At 41.3% G+C, this 23,713-nt stretch overlaps 2 protein-coding genes across 2 annotated transcripts in view; one reads left to right on the top strand and one right to left on the bottom strand.

Moving 5' to 3' along the window:
• Positions 1 to 12,273, top strand: part of sema3g (semaphorin 3G) — a 53,227-nt gene extending 40,954 nt beyond the window's left edge. The window contains exons 7-16 of the mRNA XM_086026851.1: positions 123 to 265; positions 2,613 to 2,727; positions 2,823 to 2,892; positions 3,086 to 3,230; positions 6,225 to 6,456; positions 6,574 to 6,665; positions 6,775 to 6,816; positions 7,327 to 7,552; positions 7,950 to 8,080; positions 9,559 to 12,273. Of these exons, the coding sequence (XP_085882977.1) occupies positions 123 to 265; positions 2,613 to 2,727; positions 2,823 to 2,892; positions 3,086 to 3,230; positions 6,225 to 6,456; positions 6,574 to 6,665; positions 6,775 to 6,816; positions 7,327 to 7,552; positions 7,950 to 8,080; positions 9,559 to 10,062 (1,700 nt within the window). The 3' untranslated portion in view covers positions 10,063 to 12,273. The remainder of the gene's footprint in view (positions 1 to 122; positions 266 to 2,612; positions 2,728 to 2,822; positions 2,893 to 3,085; positions 3,231 to 6,224; positions 6,457 to 6,573; positions 6,666 to 6,774; positions 6,817 to 7,326; positions 7,553 to 7,949; positions 8,081 to 9,558) is intronic.
• Positions 12,274 to 20,386: 8,113 nt separating this feature from the next.
• sema3b (sema domain, immunoglobulin domain (Ig), short basic domain, secreted, (semaphorin) 3B) overlaps positions 20,387 to 23,713 on the bottom strand; it is a 71,905-nt gene continuing 68,578 nt past the window's right edge. Inside the window, exon 18 of the mRNA XM_086026838.1 lies at positions 20,387 to 23,443. Within this exon, the coding sequence (XP_085882964.1) occupies positions 22,940 to 23,443 (504 nt within the window). The 3' untranslated portion in view covers positions 20,387 to 22,939. The remainder of the gene's footprint in view (positions 23,444 to 23,713) is intronic.

Raw genomic sequence — 23,713 nt, 5'->3', positions numbered from 1 at the left:
ATATATTACTGAGAGTGTCATTTTGGAAAATAGAGGTTTGCTAGCAAACCCTAACATTCTTGCATTCCCTTCCATAGCCTTCATTTTAACAATCAAACTCTTGTTTTGAACCCTTTCTGAAGACCCGAAGTTCGTGGCAGCGCACCTCATTCCGGACAACGATGACAGAGACGATGACAAAGTGTATTTCTTCTTCACTGAGAAGGCCACCGAGGCGGGAGACAGGGAGGAGGCCATTCACACACGTGTTGGACGAGTGTGTGCGGTGAGTTCTTTCATTACAAAATGCATATTTTTTTGTAGTCGCTCATGGTGTAGCGGTTCACTTGCCTGACTTCCTTGCAGGCAAGGGTCCAATTCCCATCCGAGTGTAAGTGTGAATGGTGGTCTACTTCTATATGAGCACTGTCTTTCACTGACAAACGATCCAGTCCACCCAAAAAATGTTTATAACTGCTTATATTAATAGTTTTAACTTTAAATATACTGTACCACAATGATCCCCAAAAGTTAAGTCATTTGAAACTCATATTGTAGCATCACCCTTAAAAAGAAATGGCTTGCAGATTATTTGATTTGAAAAAAAAATACATCCGAAGTGCGCGTGTACCTACACATGTGGCTCCTTACTTCCCACTAACAACCCAGGCTAAGCTCCTCCCTGACGAACACACTTGTCTAAAAGTATCACTTCAGTATATTTCTTTGACACCACTTACTCTACTACTTTCCTGTTTAGACAGTGCTTTGGCACCATCTTGTGATATTTTAGGGTATTTTAGAAAGCACACAAACACTGCAAAGAGGTGAGTTTTTCAGCAAATAGCTGAACACACACAAAGAAACCCACAAGTACTGTAAGAAGAATTGGTGAATGGTGAACCACGGAACCGCAAATGGAGGTTAGGGTTGAAACATTACTGTGGTGTAGCGGTTTTCAATTTGTGAGGCCGTGTCTTGTCAAAAATAAAGACAAATAATCTTGAAAACTTAATTTCATGTTAAACGCAAGCCTGATCAATGTTTAGCATCAATGTGTGAGAGAGGTGACGTGAGTGAGGTGTTACATCAAGCATGTCATCATTTTGCATATAATGAGTACAATAAAAACATTTGATTTTAATTTATAATCATTTGATCACATTTTGTGGTTCTGTGTTATGTCGCTGGGGGAAAATAATCGTGTCCTGCAAAAAGTCAGACTGTCATCATGCTGGACTAACTTACATAATTACCGGAACATTCCACAGTATTTGTTTTGGGTTGTAAAAAATTGACCTGAGAATCTTTGACGAAACAGTCCTTGTCGACTCTTTCCCACATAATTTTTTGTCAAATAAACCATCTGCCTTGTGAGAAGCCCCAGTGGTCAGGTGTATACAGCCTAATAGCTACATGGAGCCCTTAGGAGCAAAACATCTGCAAAGGAAGTGATTCTTGAATTGTAAACTCAAAGCCAGGTTCCATTTTTTCTTATTTCCTGGTTGATCCCTGTTGGGCCTCAAATTTCGAACGCTAGCCAAAACCTCCCTTGTGATATACAGTGCAGTTTCACGCTCATGCAAGAGGACGGCCATAGAAACAGACACATGATGATCAAGAGAACTCTAGAGAGAGCATTTGGCTTCAAGGCCAGAACCCCAAACTCTCCTGCGAGCTTTCAAATGTTGACATTTCCCTAAAGGGATATAAAAACCTTTAAAATATTTACAACAAAATGAAGACGTTCTCTTTCCAAAGTACACACAGCTGTCACATTTCGCACCCACAATCTCAATTCGCTCTGCATGATCTTTTGCATTCTTTCAGGCTTCGTGTGCAAAATACACACACAAATATATAGGTATGCAAACCGGAATAAATGAAAATATACTCGCACAGTGGTTGCAATACATTGGAGACTCTGCAAGAAGAACTATGTAACCCTTTGAGTCTTGATGACATGATCAGATTCCAAATGTATGTTCCTTCTTGTGAGATCATTTGCTCTCAAAGTGTATGGCAAAGTGGAGTGAATATCGTGGAACCCAAAAGGTTGAAAAATTGATTATAAAAAAGCTCTAAAAGACCTGAATCATAGAAATTGGGGAAAAGCAGACTTTTTCACCTCTATTTAAAAGCATTTACACTCGGGGCTAATTTCAGTTCTGTTGGCATCTTATTTCATTCGCATGCAGCAGAATTGCTAAATGCTGATGCACCATGTTTGCTTTGAACTTTGGGCACCACCAATTGACCCGAGCCTGCTGACCTGGGTTTAAATTCCATCAGCATTTCTTTAATATATGCAGGATCTAAGCCATTCAATGATTTATATACTAGAAGCAAGATTTGAAATCTATTCTATAACCGACTGGGAGCCAGTGTAAAGTCTTTACCTGCACAGTGGCGATGATTTCTTGTCCGTACATACCTTGATATCGAACAAGTGGAAATGCCTTGCCCACTGTAATAATGTTGGTAATAACGCCCTCTCTGAACTTGACTAGTTGAGTCTTGCTGGAGTTCATTGAGTCTTTTCTCACCCTTGTGAAATTATTGGAGCTTCACCAATTAAATTGTGCTTTATTATTTATTTAATAGATTTTGTGTCTGTTTTCTCTTCGTGGCAGAACGATGTCGGAGGCCAGAGGGTGCTGGTGAATAAGTGGAGCACCTTCATCAAAGCCAGACTGGTTTGTTCTGTCCCGGGACCTCATGGCATCGATACACACTTCAACCAACTGGGTGAGACAAATCTTACCAACCAATCGACCGACTGACCAACCGAACGACCGACTTCAATCCATCCCTAACTTGCACCTTTCTTTCTACCCAAACAGAGGATGTTTTCTTGCTAAGAACCAAGGACGAGAGGAACCCAGATATTTATGCAATCTTTAGCACTATCAGGTACATTACATTAAATGTCCTAAACATTTATTAAAACATTTACAACAGGCTCTGTATTTGATTTTGACACTAGTTAGTGTCGCTCACATATTTAATTACCATGATTCTCACACGATACATTTTCAAGTTTTTGTTTTCTTGTCTAAGGGGAAATATTTTTCTGTGACGCTGGTTCTCCGCCTTTCCTTGCCAGTAATGTGTTCCAGGGTTTTGCTGTGTGCGTTTATCGCATGGCTGATATCAGAGAGGCCTTTAACGGACCATTTGCTCATAAAGAAGGTCCAGATTACCAGTGGGGTGCCTATGAAGGCCGGGTGCCTTACCCCAGACCAGGAGTGGTAAGTAGCTCAGTCACATGTTTTGAATACACGTGATTACCAGAGCTGGGAATCGCCTATTTCCCATCTGCATATTTAATCGACCCACATGGTCGGTCCGAGTCAGCCAAACCATGTCGAGAATGTATTTAACGTTCTCGACCCCGATTGGCTGTCGCCGACGAGGGATGGACCGGGACCACGAGGGTTGATTAAATATGCAGGACAGAACGAGGTGGTGGTTAGGCGATGCCTAGCTCTGGTGATTAGAATTCCTCTAGATTTTATTAAATGTTTTAAATGACTATGTTTTTTTTACCCACTTAAGCACCTGGGTGTCCCACTTTCACAGTAGAATGTAAATACAAGAAGCAATCCTTCATTACTTTTGGCAGCCTGTGTAATTGAATATTTAGTCCAATAATCATTTCCTTTCCAATTAAAGTGGGAAATCAACCCAAACACATTTTTTTCAAGAATATGTTCCCAGCAGGCCCACTTGTTGAAACAGGGCATTCTGATTAATATTGCATTTGTGGAATATGGGCAAAATCCACACCTTTTTAGCCATCTCAGGGGGCGGCCATTTAGTCACTTCTGTTGACTGAAAATGACATCACAACCGCTCAGTCAGATAATGACCAATCACGGGTCAGCTTCAGAAAACAGGTCAGCCATGATGTGTCGTTACCTGAGCCCAGAGCAGTTGTGATATAATTTTCAGTCGACATCAGTGACAAAATGGCCACCACCCAGAGATGGCTAAAAACGGGCAAATTAAATCTTATTCCACAAACGCAATATTTATCAGAATGCCTTGTTTCAACTAGTGGGCTTGCATAGAATATTATTCTTGAGCAAAATATATTTGGGTTGACTTCCCCTTTCATGGCATTGTGACTCACAATACATTTAGCAACTGACATGTCAAGTTTAGTTCTTGTGTAAGCATTTGTATGAGTGCCACTTACTCAGGGCCACTGTGGAGAAGTGCAGAGTGGGTGGTGGGTGCTTATGCAACATTGCAAATGAGGTGTAGAAAAGTTTGATGTCAGTAAAGTAAACTTACATAGTGCAGCTGTGATCACTGTGTACACATAAGAACCTTTCAACCACATTGCTGTAACTTCAATTCAAACACATAAACACACCTACTCACAATCACATGGTGGATGTTACACCTCATTTGCCAAGTGAGTTGGGACTTGTGGAGGTTGAGGGACTTGAATTATGAATTATGGCATAGCTGCAGATACCCCAGCATCCCACTTTGCAGATTAACCAAGTGTCCAAGTTCCAATGATTTGAAGAGAAGAGGATCACAGAAGACCCTTTTTACACAAAAATCATGTAAAATCGCCGCAACAGAGCCAAAACTGACAATGTGGCATTTTTCCGCCATCTCGAGTCAAGCAAAGCAGGTTAACTGGTTGTGCTTTTGCACAGCATCAAAGCATCCCATAATCTGATTGTTAGATGTGAGACAGTGGGGTTGGTTCTTTTGAATTACAACACCATCCTAAAATAGTCAAATTTTTACAGAAGGTTCTGTATTCGAATCCCCTTGCTGTGTTGTGTCCCACTTTCCAAAAACATGCATGACTGGTTCATTGAAGACACTAAATTGTCCACAGGTGTGAAATTGACTGTTTTTTGTCTATAAGTACCTGTTGATTTACTAAATAAGAGTCTATTATGTACCTCACCCCTCACCCAAAATCCCCTGGGTCAGCTCACCAGTGATTCTAAACAGGTTAGGTGGTAGAACATTATTGAATTAATTATTTAATATAAGTTTGTTTAAGGCAAAATAAGAACAAAAATAAAGTGGGAGAAATTAAATCACAAAAGCGGGTTGTAGTTAAGTCAAGCTACAACTCTTGAATATAAAGTTAAAAAAAATACGATCCACAAAAACTAAACTATAAATGAGTTGCACCTTCTGACATCATTTGATGAGGACAAGCTTTGTGGCTTCTTGTCTACGCATAAACATGCAAAAAAGTCTTTACCCTGGTAGAGTTTGTGGATGAAAGGCCAAAAAACAAAATTATACTCTAAAAAAATGTCAGCAAAGTCAGAGGTCAAAACACTAAAACATTTTTTTAAAAAGCAGTGCTGTCTGTAGATGTTGGGAAATAAATAAAAGTAACATTAATATTTATGAAAACTGTTCTAGAATTATTAGCCTTGACAGACAGAGGCTGTTACGTTTGACAAAAGTGGATAATAATGAAGTTTAATGCAAAGGTTCTGTTGAATCAAAGTTGTCTGTGACCACAACACATTCAGTGTGCATTGAAATACGCTAATGCATCCAAGATAAACAGAGAGGGTTAATCAAAGTTTTCTGGAATGAAAACAAAACGGAATGTGGGCCGTCTGTTTTTCATTCCTGCTGGCTTTTGACGGCTGAATAAGGAGCTATGATGGACGCGCCACAGCCTAAAGCTGAAATCTTTTAGGATCAAAAATCAAATAGAGGAGAAGAGAGCATTTTAGAGTTCTGCCAAGGAATATGCCAGTGGAATGTCAGCAATGGCCTGTTTAAAAAAAATACCCTTTATCTTTGCTAACATACAGTATTTCGGTTTAAAAACAGTTTGCACTCAGTAACTTTTGATGGAGAATGCGTACTATCCATCCGTTTTCTATACTGGGTCAAGGGTAGCAAGAGACTTTCCCAGCTGACTTCAGGAAAAAAGTGAGACTACTGTAAAAAAGAGTGGATTGACTCTTATTCCACAAACACAATATTTATCAGAATGCCTTTTTTCAACTAGTGGGCCTCCATAGAACATATTCTTAAAAAATATGTTTGGTTTGACTTCCCTTTAAGGGTTCCACAAGCTTTCCCGTACACACTTAAGCCCACATACCAGGTGCACACAAATGAGCACTATGGCCACAGGGGCATAGCAATACTAGCATCTAACAAGGAGAAAGCCAAAACAGATCCCCAATTCAAAATCAAAAACTACAATGGTATTTTTGCCTGTTCTTGTGTGTGTTCAGTGTCCCAGTAAAATCACCAACCAGCCCGGCAGAGAGTTTGGCAGCACAAAAGATTTCCCCGACTATGTGCTCCAGTTTGCCCGTAGCCACCCGCTGATGTGGCGACCGGTGCAACCCGCCTTAGGCCACCCTGTGCTCGCCAAGGCAAATGTTCCTTACAGGCTCAAGCAAATCGTGGTGGACCGTGTTGAGGCGGAGGACGGGCAGTATGACGTCATGTTCATCAGCACGGGTAAAAACTCGTTTCTCCTTTTCAGCCGGCCATAAATCACTGTTTGATTGAATGAAGAAACTGGACTAGCGAAAAACGAGGCCCAGAACTTGAATGATGTGTTTGCTTCTATTTCAGACACGGGTACGGTGTTGAAGGTCATCGCCCTCCATGGAGGAAACAGCCTAGAAATGGAAGAAGTCACATTGGAGGAGCTTCAAGTTTTCAAAGTGTGTTTGCTTTCAATTCTACCATAGTTCTTATATCCCATATATAGCCACATTGGCTCTTATAAAACTGCACTGTAAGCCGAAGCATTCATTATTGTCATCATTGCAGGTGCCAACATCAATTACATCAATGGATATATCAGTCAAAAGAGTAAGTTCACAGCTGTGTTTCATCAAGTCTTCTCAACTTTGAATTTATTTGGAAACCTCTCAGGTCGGATTTCAGAACTAATCCATTCCATGGTCAAATCATGCCCAACATATAGCCTTTATTAACTGCACAGATTTAAGTACCATTTGACACTACTTAACAGTCTTAAGGCGATACAAAAAAATTAGCTGTTAATTGCACTATTATTATTATTGTATCAACATGTTTTGTTGTGGATGGTCTGTCTGGAATAAATGCTGCAAAAAGCCAAAGGCAAAGGGCAAAACACACGGCCTGAGATAATCCTAAAATGCTCACCAGCTCTTGTAATCACCTGGTGTTTCTTATGTTTTTTTTTGTCCTATAATTGTGGCAAAGTAACCTTACAAGTATGGCCCCGTTCAACTAATTACCTTCACTTACCATAGAAAATCCTCCTGAAATCTCAAGTATACAAGCCATTTGTCTGGGCCGTTGCTGACGTTGTCCCTCTCTTCCCCTGCTCATCAGCAAGCCTTGTATGTGGGCTCCCCAGCCGGTGTGGCTCAGGTGAAGCTTCATCGTTGTGAGACCTACGGGAAGGCTTGCGCCGAGTGCTGCCTGGCCAGAGACCCTTACTGCGCCTGGGACGGCTCGTCCTGCGCTCGATACGTCCCCAACAGTAAACGTCGCTTCCGAAGGCAGGACGTCAGGCACGGAAACCCGGTGCTGCAATGTTTGGACCAGAATTTCAGTGGTAAATGTGACATTGACTACAACTTAATACTTCATTTTGCACTCATTTTTGCTACCAGTGGTTTACACACTAATGTCTGTAAAATGATTTATTTTGAGGGGACAGTAAATTTATATTGTTATGCAAGCTGAACACTGACTACTTGTACATTGTAGCAAGTGTCACGTCTTCAGTGTTGTCCCATGGAAAGATATCATAAAACATTGAGAAAAATGTGAGGTGTGCGCTCACTTTTGTCAGATAGTGGACGTTATTAACGACTCTTGGGAACTGTTTTATCTGAAAAGCATGTACAAAATACATAGTGGGAAAGAGCAGCATTATTTATCACTAAATAGGACCACACACAATGGCATTTTCCTTCTGTAACATTTCCAACGTTTATGCTTGAAATCAGAGGACCTGGAGGAGATGGAGGACCGCGTGGTGTACGGCGCTGAGAACAACAGCACTTTTCTGGAATGTGTTCCTCGCTCCCCACAAGCTTCTGTCATCTGGCTGGTCCAGCGTGATGACCGCAAGGAAGAGGTGAGATGAATTTTATGCATTCGTGTGCTATAGTATATGTGCAAAGTATCTCGACTTCCCTATACACCACCCTTGCTCAATCAGTGCAGCCTTTGAGTAGGTGGACGTCATGTGAGATTGATAATCGATCTAAAAATTGAGAAAGCTTGCTAACTGCTATCTACAGCTGTTGAGCAAGAATGTTTGGGGTGTCCATTCTGCAGGCTATAATATCCGAGCCCCCTTTGCGCGTTGCTATTTGTGGTCCTTGCTATTAATCACAAACGGTTCCCCTTTCACTGAGCACTGGCGGAGCTAGAGGGGGGCGAGAGGGCACGGTGGCACTGCTTTGACCTCCCCATGTGCCAGGCCAGATAATAGATTTTTGGGTATTTTCTGATTTTTTTCTGTGAATTTTTTTTTATCAAAAAAGTTTTCTCCATTAACCAGAACATATCATGAATGTTAATCAGCGTTTTCTGAAGATTGTTGTGGGTTTGTTGTAGAATTTTTGTTTTGTTTTGCGGACCCCCTGAGACAACCTTGCCCCCCCTCCCTCTATTTCCGTCCCCCACAGACGCACAAGGATAAAAGTCTATCTCCGCCACTGTTCCTGGGTTTGGCATTACTCTTCAGGCTTCTGAATGGATAAAGTGGCCCGCTGTTATAAATTGCGGAACCAAGATGCTAATATAAAGCATTTTAACCTACTTCGATGGGGAGGTAGATTTCAGCCCTTGACTAAGTGCCATTCTAGTTAATATATGATGGCAGGAGGGAGAGGCTCAAGGGGGGTGAACGATTTGGCTGTGTAATTTCTGGCAAGTGGTTGCTTTCAAATCCGAGATGGGTGTGCAACGTTGCCACGTGCTAGACTTATTGAGCAATGTTTTGACATATAGGTGAAAGTGAGCAATTATATTTGAAAGCAGTATTCTCTTTTAATCAACAATGTCTTGTTTGAGACAATTGACCACATGCCATGCAGAGTTAAACTGACTGTGATGGTGGCGGGACATGAAGCACTGCTTAGAACATGATATGGCCACACCCACAGTGATCATTCAAAACTGAGCGCCTCAGTCCGCCGTATGAGGCATTAGCACCCGTCTCAATTTCCCTGCAAATAAACACCGGGCCGCTGACAAGGCTGCTGTATTTGTGTTGGCACCACAGGACTGGAATATGAGCTAGGGGGGCATACAGGGGTACAAGAGAGAAGGATGAGGTATGAATGAATAGAACTACAAGAGTGACTTGGTGTTGTGGTATGGAAAATGTGATAGTAAAGGAAGGGAATTCAAACACTGACAGATTTAATGGTGGATTCTAACATCATTGCCTTGCTCTGGCATGCATTGAAGGCTAAGCTCTTGATTGTCAACAACAGTGACTGAAAAGCCAGTCAATGAGGATACAGAAATGAACAGTGGAAGAATACATCCTGACCGACAACATCACAATCATCAACATCTACTGTATCCCTCTGCCATACTCAGGTCAAGATGGACGATCGGGTCATGTCTACAGAGCAGGGCCTCCTCTTCCGTCGCCTCCTCCACCAGGATGCCGGCATCTACATCTGCCGCTCCAGAGAGCACGGCTTCACCCAGACCCTCGCCCGACTAACCCTTGAAGTCCTCCAGGGCGACACCTTGGATGAGTTGATGGCACGGGACAACACTGGCCTTTCTGACCTCCTCAAAGACAGATCGACTGGAGGCTACAGGAACTGGATGCCTTGCAGCTCATACAACAGGTTGAGTCCGATCGGCCAGTCGCGAATGTGGTTCAAGGATATCATGCAGACGATCGGCCCGTCCAACCTGCCCCATGTGGAGGAGTACTGCGAGAGAATGTGGTGTAACGAGAAGCTGAGGAGGAAGCACAAGAGCATGATGGAAAAGTATCGGCAGGCCCAGGAGAGCGCCAGGAAGGCCCGCAGCAAGAGTTCTGGCGAGCGCAACCGGACACCGCGGGACCTTAGCGCACGGCAGGAGTGAGGGAGAAAAACTCAAGGAGGGGAACTAAAAGAGAAAATAAAGACAATTGGGGACTTTAGGACCAGGATAGCTGGAGCTGGGTTTGTGAGACGGTAGGTGATAGATTGTAGATGCTTGGTTCTAGTTCTCACTCCCCAAATGGTTGTACATTGGTCAAGTTGTCTGAAGGAAAGACCTGGCCTGAGCATGATGACCAGATGGAGACAATGTTTCAAATACACTTTCATGATATCTGTAAGAAAACTAAGGATTTCAAATTTAGCACGTATCAAAAGTTATTGACGGACAAAAACCCTTTTGTACATGCCTCTGGTTAACCGACCAACAATTTCAACAATGCACATCATATCCATGAGTCTTACGTGGACACTATATACAGATAGTGTATGTCAACATATAGGTTATTAACAGTGGATTGTTTCACTCTTTATTTATGGGCCATGCCCTTGTATTGTTACTTCACTTTCCAGTCCAATGGTGTTTAAACTCAGCACCGTCTCCACTTTACATTAACCCCAAACACTGACATCATTAGCTCAAGAAGCTAATACTAAAAGCTACATCGAAACGACTTGTTGATGGTTCAACAGATTATGAGCACATCGCTTTGTTTTCACTGCTGAGCACTGAACTTTCCATTCAACAGGAGGAGCTACGAGATGGAAATCCTTCTTCACTAATCCTTTACTAATGCTGAAAGGGATTCACTTCATATTGGCCATTTTTGGCGTTTCCACCAAGAAGTCCATTTTATTTGGTTCAGTATAGTGTGCAAGGTGACAGGACAAGTATCCAAAGCCAATTCACTACAAATGAAAAATAATTTTCATTGGCTTACTTTCCTTTACTTGTTTTTATTTCCATGGATTAAACTAACTTTTAAAATGTCAGTTGTGGAATGATCTTAATTCTTTTTAGTCAACATTGGAGATTGTCATAATAATCCATTAATTGATCCTTTGGTGTAATGCTTTGAAACGGTTGCCAGAATGTTATTGTTTAACATATATTTATATGTGTTGTTTCTTTCATGGACAAGTAGACATGACATCATCAGAAATGTCAAGTGTAGCGCCCTAACATGCTTTCATTGTGCTAGTTCCAGCTTATGTATGTGTCAATGTGTATTTATGGATAAATGCTCCAATGTGGAAGCCCTTTCACGGCTTATAAACCGGAAGACTTGATTGTACAACTGAGAAACGTCAAGCGGAAATAGTGAAATAATAATACAAGCATGCTTTATTTGAAATTTCTGTCATTCACACAATTTTTCATTTGAAGGCGCAGTCTGTTTTCACCGTGGTACAAGCACACTAAAGCATGTTTGACACTTGCAGTGTTTATTTTCCTTGTCTAGGGGACGGTGGGGCTGACTATTAGACTCCAATTAAGGTGTTTTCTCTGCAAATATTGCTGCTTCAGGAAAAAAAGGTTGCTGGACAGGAGGATGATGAAAGATAGAATGTGATGTTTTGAAACGAGCCAAACTGCAAAAATCATTTCACCGGAAAATGTGACATAATTGTGTAACAGTTGTTAAATTTTACCCGATGCACCTATACAACAGCACAACTTACAACTTATGGTGGTCTATTTGATGAGATTTTTTCTCCCTCCTTTGTTTTTATAAAAACAGAATACTGGTAGTAGTTTGTTGTTGTTTTTGTTTGTTTTAACCCCAGCATGTTTTCAAAAATATATATCGACACATTTGCAGGTTGTTACCGGCAGTGCTGTAGGATGGTAAGGCCTTCTAGGCAAGCCTGGAGAAAGTCAAAATGGTGAAGGGAGAAAATGCTCAATCACATAAGTTAACAAAACAAAACATAAACAAAAAGAAAACAAGCCTTTGTATAAAAATCCACGACTACTTAATGAAAGAAGAGATACCGGTATATTTAAAAATATATATTCGTGGTCAGGTGGAAATTGAAATTATGAGTGCTGAAGCACATGCTTCTGTTTATATAAAAGAAGGCAACCACTACAAATTTTCTGTCCCTAATTGTTTGGTGTTACAAGATTTGACTGACTGGGATTTGAGATGATGTAAAACACATGTTTAAAAAGGAATAGGCTACCGTTGATTGCATATTGCTGTAAGAACTGCTAGTGTGCATTTTCGTCAGTACAGTATTTGTGTATGTTCAGAGTGACTGTACATTGTCAGATCTTGTGGTATTAGTGCAAATAAATTGTTGAGATCAACTACCATTTTCACATTTAAAAAACAAAAAGTAAAGCACACAATTTACTGCACCTTTAGCCCACTTTCTCTTAATGTTTTTTAACTGTTCAAAGTGAACATTCTATTGTTTAATCAAAAACAAACAGCAATGATTTTATATAATTGAATCATCTATAGTGAGCTTTTACTGTATTGTATTGTAAAATAGTCCTGTTTGAGGGCCTACTTGTTATTTAAGTATCGCTTCACCGAGCATGTCATATACTAGTATGCTATCTAAAAGGATTAAACATGGATTTTCTGTGCAGTTATTATTTGTGAGATTGGTTCAATGAAATTTACATGAACGTTTTGGAAGAAAGGAACAGTCTGTTTTGTTGTTTTTTCAAGACAAGACTAATGGCCAAAGTGAGGCAGTTGACATGAACTGATAAGAATTTATAAACTGTGACTCTTACTCCATTAAAACAAAGTTGTGGTCGATTTAATACCAAATGCAAGAAATTCAATGGTACCTTGAATTTTAAATGACCCATAAATTGAACTATTTTGGGTCAATTAACCACAATTTTGTTGAAGAATAGACCAAGCAATTTTGGGAGTCATTATACGTGACATATCACATCAGCTGTGAGTGTACGCGTGCTGACCTGGGCTGTGTATTTCATGATGGTGAACTGGTGTCTACTGCACCTTTAGATACAAACACGACAAAAAAAACCCACCTAGATACTGTAAATAGATAGATAGATAGATAGATAGATAGATAGATAGATAGATAGATAGATAGATAGATAGATAGATAGATAGATAGATAGATAGATAGATAGATAGATAGATAGATAGATAGATAGATTGATTGATTAGTTTATTGTGCTTGCTGCTATCTACATAGCCACTGCCTGTTGAACTGTTATTTGTGTCACAGCTAATGTAAAAAAAAAAAAAAAAAAGGATTTGAGCTAGTATTACCCCAGCTAAAAGATAAGAAAAAGTTATAAGAGTGTTTTTGTTGTGGCTTACACTTGTATGACAGTTGATAATGTTAAACTTAAAAACATTGCCTTTACAGTAAATAAAGATTTTATGATGGGAACTTTTGGAGTCTGGAACAAGTTATTCAAACACATCATATCCAGAGCTGGGCATTCCGCCTATCTGACGGACCGCTTCGTCTATCTGTCACTGACGGAGGCCTATTTTGCTGACAGTTGAGGCTAAATGGGAAAAATTATTTAAAATTATTTGGGGCAAATGATGAGGCGAGGCTTTTTCATCTCAATTCATGAAGACGTCAGTAAAGATGATGTCACGTCATAACCGCATGTCAAAAGTTAGCCGATCGAGCCATGGCTGAATTATTACTATCACCATAAATATCCACTTAATGCTTCATGTTTCAAGTGGGATTAAATTAAAGTCAAATATAAAGTCAATACTGTTTCTCAAAACAACTGCAGAGTCGCTATCAGCACTGATCCCTTCGCCTGTGCGGAGCGCATTTTGGGCTCCTGACGTCAGTGTCGGATGTATGCGACCTGGAGGTTCAGACTGCGGTCGCAATGCAAAAAAAAATCCGATAGGTATCCAATCTAGGACCACTTATGAAAGTGTCCAAGAACTTTGACTGACTAAAAGGACATGGTGCACGTTTTTGAAAGTAGGTGCACGTTTTTGAAAGTAATAACATGCACTTCAATCGGACACTTTTAATTTATTTCCCCAAGCCATGCAGAGCCGCAACATGACAGTTGGGTAAAGAATAACACAATTATGGGTCAAAAAAGGACCAATCCACTACTTGGGTCAATTTGACCCAACTTTCTGAAATTCAGAAATCAATCCAAAAATGTGTAGTTTTGTAGAAAACAACCCCAAAAACAGGGCTGTTTTGTACTAAACAATGCAAGAAGGTGGGTCAAATTGACCCAATTTGTGGATTGGTCCATTTTTGACCCAAAATTGAGTTATTTTCAACCCAACTGTTTTTCGAGCGTAAGGATGAAAAAGCCGCATGCGGCTCTGGAGCCGCGGGTTGCCGACCCGTGGACTAGACTGTTCCCACCAAATTTAAAGTATAAAATCATCCATGTGTCTTGATAAGATGAAGAATTAAGATTCAGGGTCAACTAAGGGCTTTTGTCCAACTCTCGACTGATTTATGAAATGATTAAGCGGTATGTCCCAAGGCTGCTGTCCTTACAGTGAATTACCACAAACTGGACTGGACGGTTTCTATATATGTTTTCAGATAAGAGTTTCCTGACCAGACTGCCCATGTAAGGCTGTGTTCCACTGTGCTTTGATTTCAATCGCTACACACTCAAAGCCATGGGAGGAAATCAATTAAGCAAGGCAGAGTTTTATGTTTAACTGTCTAAGATCCAGGAATGCCAAGCCAATCCTCAGGGAGCGGGTCACAGATTTACAGGCTCCACTTTGACTAATGATGATTAATCTACAATGGGGGAGAGCGAACAAAAGGGGAGATGCTTATGAGACATTTTACTTCAGTGGAAGGCTCCTATTTATCAGTGTCTTTTTTTCTTGAGGTCAAATGGATCATCGTTACAGGCTTCTTTTCAATGATCTGGGATCTTATTACACATGAAAAAGAGACTGATGGAATACGTATGTCGTATCATAACGAGGAAGCGCATTTAGTTCTCGGTCTAAACCACTGTATGATTTATATATTTTCTTTTGAGATCATAGCAGATACTAAGCTATTAAACTATAAGTCGTGCGCTTATAGTAGATGTACTTTTCATGACCAACTACTGTCGTAGTCCTAAACTGATTTGAACTTTGGCATTCTGACTCGCCCATCTCCAATTCACACACTTCTAATGTTGTGGAGACTCACCTTTGTCTCCTCGACTCTGTTGTCATAATTAATTGACACGTATGTGTTAAAAGTTACAAACAAATAATACAATTTGACACAAACCTTGCCTATTATAAAGTACCATTTGTATCGATAAGTGAATTTGGAATTGTGTTGGACCTTTTAGATACTGGGTTAGATAACTGTTAGCCTTGGGGTAATTGTTGCATTCATGTCTCCACTAGCACTGAACTGAGATCCAGTAGTGAAGGGCAGCACATCTTTCTTTTCCTTGTTAGGTTTAGGGTTAGGATTAAAGTTAGGATTAGAGTTTGGGTAATCCTAGCTCAAACCACTCAAACCCTAACCCTTTACCTTTACCCTGAGAATATGTGATACAGTATGTTCTCTATATAGCATTTCCATTTGACGAATATTCAGCAATTTCGTATTTTCTTCGACAAATGACATTTCTCGTTTTGTTTGGCTGTTATATTGCCAGTTAATGATTTTATTGTAGTGCGGTGCACATCATATTTGGAATTTTCCTTAAGCACAACAAGGGGTGTGGGTAATGAAACCCTAAAAATGCACAGTAGTTGAAAGGCTGTGACCCAAAATTGTGACAAAGTTGGTCCCGGAGATTATGAACTGCAATAAAGAGGGCAATGTGAAGCGCTAAACCAGTACAAATGAAAGAAAAGACAGAAAGTGGTGAAAGTGAAATAGATTGCTTAAAGGAAAATAATAAAAGATAAGACACATGGAAACCTCAATGAAAGGGGAAAGCGAAGGAAAGTTGGTTTTGAATGTATTGTGTTCAGCTCCACTCATCCTCAGGGAGGCAGAAATGAGGACACAGTTCTTTGAGTGTCACAGCTTTTATGACATCCCAATTATACTTGTTTCAGACATTCATTCCAGTCTCAATAATACAAAGCATTATTCATTGGATAGACTGCCAGGCCACCCAACGATATGAAAGCTACTGTGCGCACACAAAAATAATCAACTAGCACATGCCCCACTTTGAGCAGGACTGTATGTCTCGACTTCCAATGGTGTTGCATGAAAGAAAGAAATCTCATTGTCACTTTGAATGTTGTTTTTGCCCTTCATGTTCAAGGTTTGATTTCAACAGAAGCCACACACATTTCTTTCCACATTTTGACAATGCTCAGTTACAACGTCACGCAACCAGTTTGAACAAACCTGGAAGGTTTCGTTTGTTTGCAAAAACAACTGATTTTTAAGTATTTGAACAATTAGCAGTAGAAGACGATGATGAGTGAGATTTTCAATTTCCCAATCACGAGCATTTCAACCGTAGAACTCTACGCAGAGAAGCTCCGGCAGAGAATCCAGGCCCGATCTCTAAGGCAGATGTGCTAACCACCGTCGCACCGTGCTGCCTCCAATACACAGTGATGTAAAACACAAATGTTTGCCAGACTGTGGCATTTGTGCTCTCTTCCAAACTTAATAAGTCTTGGCTTGGACCTCAAAATGGTGCTAGGTTGAAGACCTGCTGCTGACAAAATACTGACACGTCTGGTATTAGTGCAGCAGTGTCAAAGCACAGAAGTGCCTGTAAAACCATTTTTTATCCGTGTCTTTCTATCAGTTAGTAATGATAAAACATTTTGGAAGACAGTTGCCTAGTGAGTAATAGGGGTCAAAAGTATTCATGTTCATTACGTCAGTAGAAGTATGGATAGTGGTATTTAATAAGACTTCAGTTTCAAGTGAAATATCAAAGAACTCCAGCTTTTTATAGTATAACAGCAAAAGGAATGCAAGGGGAGAAAAAAATATGTTAAAGCTGAAGTCAATTCAAACATTTTGACTAATAAATAATCAGATGAATCCACCCCAACTGATTTTTTTTTACATGATTTCAAGGACATAACGCTTGGGCTGTGTCACAAGTGCATATTGTGCATTAACAAAAGATTGCATAGTGCTTGATTCAAATGTCAAGTTGAAAGCTACCTGAGGTTTCAGATGCATATACAGTATGCCATTAAAAATGATCACATTTACTTTGTAGTAGGCCCACAAGGCATAAACATTAACGAGCCATGTGTACAACTGAGCATTAACATGTGTTTCATAGAGCAGAAGATATAATGGCTACCGGTAGTCACCTAAAGTATTGTAATGGCGCAAACACTTCAATGGCGTGTCATTACTAAGCTCGAAGGTAAGTGTGCATCCAAACTTTGCTGCGGGAACATGTGAGGGTCACAGATGTAAGATGACAAAAGTGGCCAAAAGTAATTCGTGATAGCAATAATATAACAATAAAGCAATACCTGAAAATCCGGATTTGGCAAAAGTCAAATTTCAAATGGCACACCGAGTCCACCAAACGAGCTTGCAACATTAAATCACAGCCTGGTGCTTGTCAGTAAACCATGGCATTTTTCGCTCATTACATAGCCATAGCAAACAAAGTACGTGTACCAGAAGCTAGCGCTAGTACATTACAAGGTCTTACATACTGTATAGCAATAAGTTAAACTCATATAACATTTGTCTGAAGGGTAATTAAGTCTCACATCCTCGACACCCCTTGATAATAAGCTTCCAGTTTACCTCACTATGCTTTTTCCAGTTTGACGGCGAGTTTTTGAAAGCCAGAACTTTGATACGGTTCGCTAAGCTTGCAACACATTCGAAATGAGTTGTTTTAGAATAACTCCTCCAAGTACAACCTGGGGCGGCACGGTGGTCCACTGGTTAGTACGTCCGCCTCACAGTTCAGAGGTTGTGGGTTCGGTCCCGGTTACGGCCTCCCTGTGTGGAGTTTGCATGTTCTGCCCGTGTCTGCGTGGCTTTTCTCCAGGTACTCCGGCTTCCTCCCACATTCCAAAAACATGCTTGGTAGGTCGGTTGAACACTCTAAATTGCCCCTAGGTGTGATTGTGAGTGCGGATGTTTGTCTCTGTGTGCCCTGCGATTGGCTGGCAACCAATTCGGGGTGTCCCCGGCCTACTGCCCGAAGACAGCTGGGATAGGCTCCTACCCTTGTGAGGATAAGTGGTATGGACAATGGATGGATGGAAGTACAACCAGGGATGTGCGATGGTTGGTTGGCTTTTCTGGCTGCCAACCTCCTCGCTGCCGCTGCTGCTAATCGGTTTTGACACGGAGTGTCGGGTATCTTACCGGCAAAGCTATACTATACATCTGCACTTGTTTGTGTGTGGCGAGTTGTCATTGATTTGTGTCACTCGCAAGTGCAGTGCATCTCAGAAAAAACAATAGCAAAGCTGTACCCTTTTTAAAAGGGACGTACGAAAACCTACCTCTGTCCTTGCTTAGTCCATCCTTTTTAAAAGTGTTCTCGTCCTCCGTCAGAAGGTTCACAAAATGGGTGTCTGTCTGGGACGGACGAATGGACCGTTCTGTCTCTGGGACGGAATGCCCAGCTCTGACCAATAGAGTGACGGAATGGTATTTGTTTAGACTTCTCATCAAACCACAATCAAACTCACTCAATCTATCCGAGCACAATTTATCCAAATTGGTGTTTTGAACAATGATAAACTGGAGTGAACACAATCCACAGATCAAAATCGACTTAAGATAAAGTATTTTACTTTGTTTTTTGACACGTCTGTGAGTAAATCACGAAACAATTTAAAATGAAAAATGCCAAGACTTCACTCATTAGATCATCATTTGTGATGTAATCACACATTGCCCGAGGTCATTATGGTTGTCGTCTTCCACAGTTGTCAGGTGGTGAACGAATATGTAGAAACAATGTAGCAGGACTCAACAGCGCTCTGCCTCATACAAAAGCAGATGGTACACTTGCGTTATTATGTTCAGCCTGTCATCACACATCCCAGCTGATCTTGTAGAGGCTTGTTATCCCCAGGTGTGACACTCCAACATACAAGCGCAAGCAGATGTTTGATGTCTGCGGCATGTTTTTTTATGTGGTGGTGTTAACTGCTCATCGTTGAGGTATGAGAAGAACAAGTTCTGTTTTGAACCATGGCGGAGATTAACGATGGTCTACATTGTTGCACATGCTTCCAAATGTGGTTCGTCTGGCGGCGTTAACTTTCATACTGCAACGCCCTCGTTTGTGGTCAAAAGACGACAGTTGCCGATGCTCTTCTTCGGTTGCTTTATTACCACAAGCGGGAACAGAATGCGCATTCATTCGGGAGCTGCTATCGGCCACAGCTCACGGCCAGTCACCCAACGCGCTGCCTGTCTGCCTGCCAACCTTCAAGTTTACAGTGCATGGCATTCCTTACTCTTTCATCTGCAAAGTTCCTTTGATCCCTTGAATCTCTGTTCCTTTGATCTTCCATCTCAAATATATCGTATACACATGGCAAAGCAAGTAAAGAGAAACTTTTAACTTGATACAATGATATAGAACTATTTACAAGCATGTTGGGAAGTGCGTGGCTTCAACCTCGCTACAAGATGAATTCCAGCAGCGCAGAACTAGTGGCATGGCCATTCTAAGTTCTTGGCTTTGAATCTAAGGTCTCTTTACTGTGTGGAGTCTACAATTTTCCACGTGTTTCCCTGTGTTTTTCACCAGCTTTCTCCAGCCGCATTCCACAAACACGCATGTTAAATTCATCAAATACTCAACTGTCCACAGGTATGAGTGTGCGTCATATCCATAGTATAGTCGAGGGTGAAAATGATGATGGTAGCTCCCCCAGGTGGTAAACAGGTGCATTTCCCCAAGTCGAACGGGCATGACCCTTGTGAGGATAAGCGGTATCGATAATGGATGGATGGATGAAATGCATGCGTGTATTTTTTGAAAAAAAATCGACTTATAACAAGTTCCATTAAAATAATGTATTATTATTCTTAATTGTATAATAATAGATTAAATATAACTCTTAACCCATAACTCCCAATGACAACAATTCTTTTATCAGTAATGATATGAGAATTTTGGATTGATAGCGTGGCGCTGTGGCCAATGTTGTAATGTTGTAGAAGTTATCATTTGAAATTGTAAATAAGAACTTGCTATTTACTAGTTTGTTAATTCATTGCTGATAACTATTGCGATAATGATGTTTATTTTTTCAGAAGTGTGTATCAAACTTTGTCTGAATCAGCACAGAGTGGCCACTAGAGGGCAGTGTGGGACAACATCTCGTTGACTTCCTTTGTCACTGAGCTACAGTGACAAATGACCAAGGTGCTAAAATCGAGGACCGAGGAGATTAGAAATAAAGAAGTGAGATATGTGCCCAAGACAACGTGCCAATGCAGGCAGATTCCAAAGGGAGAAACACTCAGTTCAAACATGATTTGCATTTTTTTTTTATTCATCACAATCAACATATGCAACAACATCTGAAAAAAGAGAGAGGTCATGAGTACCGCTTGGAATAAAAATAAAAATAAAATTATAGTCACACTCATAAATATAATAATAATAACGTTAATGTAGATACTGTGCTATAGCCCACAACCATGAGTTGTCATCTTGGGTATCATTTTCCATTTAAGAAAAAAACCCACACTGAATTAAGATCAAATTAGAGTGAGGTTCACAATGTTGTTACTATAACTCATACACTATTGAGACAAAACATATTGAGACACACCACTAATTCCCCTGAATATTAATTGTAATTGTTCCCATTTTGGAAAAATTGTATGTTTCCATCTTAGTGGGAAAGACCCTTTTCTATTTTAGCATGACTGTGCCCTAGTGCGCAAAGAAAAGTCATGCATGGATGAGTTTGGTGTGGCGGAACAGGCCCATCTTTGTCCCGGGTCCAACTAGTGACCTCCATATTTTCTTCATTTTTCACCCCCGAGATGTAACAACCATGTGTCCCAATGCTTTTGTCCAGGTAGCATATCATGTTACGCTTAAGAAGGAGTAGAAGGGCCACATGAAAAAGGTCCAACACTAACGGAGGGAAGTGTTAGTATTAGCACAGTGAATTTATAGCAGCGTTATGATGAAGACTGTTGAGGATCTAGTCAATTTACTTAAGTATAATATTAGAAACAGTATTATGACTAGTGTTGTGACATTACATCGTTTTTCTCATTATTGTTGCTACAGTGACATCATGACCTTTTCCCTTATAGCGGAGCATTTTTTCACTTCCCACTTGGTGATGGTGTGAATTTCAGGGCTCTATTTTCATAGACAACGTATGCAGAAATGCTGATGCATTTTTATTTTTGTGCCGGCTCGCCGCACCTGTTTGCCAGTTTGGCAGATCACTCCACGCCATGCGGGGCATTCCGGCATAATGAGACTGAGTCCTTGAAAATACGCCTGGAGAAATGACAATTTGGTGGCAGAAAGACAGTCGTGCTCCGGTCATGCATGGAGCGCTGCGTCCTTTTCCACACAGAGATGTTCCAATGCAAGATGTGCCCGTGCAGGGAATGAGAGCAGCCACTCGGCTGTGTTCACGCCCACAGCGCTGCAATCCACCGTGTTTTAAAAAGAATGAATAATTAAATAAATTAGAATGATCAACACTCAGTCTAACGTGTTACTGCGCCGATTTACACCACGCGGCAAAGCTGATTTTCACATAAATGGAGCCCTGAGTGTCAATGGTTGTCTGTCTCGTTATGTGCCCTTGAGATGAACTAGCAACCAGGTCAGGGTGTAGTCTGCTTCCCACTCCAGCTCCCCATGACCCTGAACAGGATAAGCCGTATAGAAAATGGATTGATACCACTATATTCTTGTAACATTAAAAAAAAGTTTCTGTAAATTTGTGAAATAAAGTCTTAATAATACAATTATTATCCTTAACTTGATTCTCACACGATTACAACTATTTTTTCGTAACATTGTAACTTTTTTTCTTGTAACATTATGTTTTTTTTTCTCATTAATTCCATGCATCCCTCCATTTTCTCTAGCCCTTGTCTTCATTCGTGCCGGAGCCCAAGTGTACACACTTGACTTGCTAACCGACAATGTGTACCAATGTGTTTTTTCCTAGTGTGGCCCTTTTACTCCTTCGTGGATTCACTCTTTTATAAGCAGTATAAACACCTAACTTTCTGCTAACATCGTTCAAAAGCCAGTAGATTCCCCGCCCATTCCTCACCCTGCAGTGGTTTCATCTGGTAACCGGTAGCACATCATTAACAACTTGAATCACTGGTGTGTTTCATTTTGGCTGCAATGTGAATCTGCGTGCCCCACAAACCCAGCCCGTCTCCTGCTGCTGTCTCCACCCCAATGTAATGACGACATTATACAGTGTGACAAACCGAAAACAAATGCAGAGAGTCTCGTAAAAACATCACATGAAGTTGTCCATCGTTTTGCATGCACGTGTGTGTTTCCAGTTGTAGAAGTATATTCCAGTTGTGTCTCCGAACCTCCGTCAAGTCCACCGTCGCTCGTCTACACCACTTGTCAAGTCTTTAGGGGTGAAGAAAGGTGTGAGTTCATCCCGAAGGTTTCCGGGATCCTTTAGTGGCTTAGAGTTCACACTATCGTCTAGCTACTGTCAAGAACATGTAGTTTGTCAAAAGGTAAGAGACCAAAGATGTGGCCCACTCTCCGTGGTGGACAAGGTACTGAGAAACGAGTGTACGTTGATTTATACAGTAGCTATCAAATGGGTGTGTTTTGTGTACCTGCTCGCACACTCAACTACAACAATGGCACATTGTGATGGGATCGTGCAGGATGAATGTGGGACGTAACTCAACACATGCAAGGAACTCCACAGATAAATATACACAATGGAGGAGGAGCTGTGTGTGTGTCTGCGCATTAGTGTGCGTGTGTGTGTCTGCATGTCTGTAGTCCCTTTCTAAAACTCTACTTGATTCAGTTCTTCCAATCCCACTTGTTCTTCTCATTGCTGTTACTCCCCCGCGCTCCGTGGCGCCCGAGGGTTCTGCTTTCCGTCGTGGGTTCGGCGGTTCCTCCCCTTCCTCATTTCCTGGAGATGCTTCCACTTCTTATTAGCGGGCCGGACGGAGGGGCCCGGAGGCATTGAGTCCCTCCCCGCAGCGGGAACCTTCTTCTCCATGAGGTCACCGGCGGGATTCCGGCGGGCCCAAACTTGTTCGCAAATCTGGTCCACTGTGCTCAGGTTTGGATGGTCCACCAGCTGCATGAAGTCCCGATACCAAAGCTTTGGGTTATTCACTAGGGGGCCTCCCCCGCTGCGCGGCTCCGCTCGGGAAGGGGCCTCGGAGGGCAGGTGAGAGGAAGTGGACTGGATGACGTCTAAAGTGATGCCCAGCAGGGTCTGGGTGAAGCCGTGTTCCATGGCGTGACACTGGTAAACACCCATGTCCCTCCTCAGGACGCGGCGAATCAGGAGGCCTCTGTCTGTCTGAAGGATACGATCGTCCAGACGCACCTAGAAATGGGATGAGGGACAAAGGTCTTGTGAATTTTATTCAATTTAGCCATCGTTTTGAGTTTGACTGAAATGTAATCAGAAACCCACTATCTCTTGGACTTGAATCATGTTTGGCAGGCCTACAGACAAAAAATGTGGTCAGAATCTTAAAGTAAATCTAAAAAGTACAAATCGTGAAGGAGACCAGTTTGAAGACCGTAATAATCAAGTCTACTGGAGATAAAAGCACGGATACGTTTCTCCTGGCCTGCTTCCGGCATGCGTGCA

This window comes from Filicampus tigris, chromosome 1 (assembly GCF_054856515.1).
Source record: "Filicampus tigris isolate MCC_2025a chromosome 1, RoL_Ftig_1.0, whole genome shotgun sequence".
Taxonomy (NCBI): Eukaryota; Metazoa; Chordata; class Actinopteri; order Syngnathiformes; family Syngnathidae; genus Filicampus; species Filicampus tigris.
This window is presented reverse-complemented; position numbering and strand designations above follow the sequence as displayed.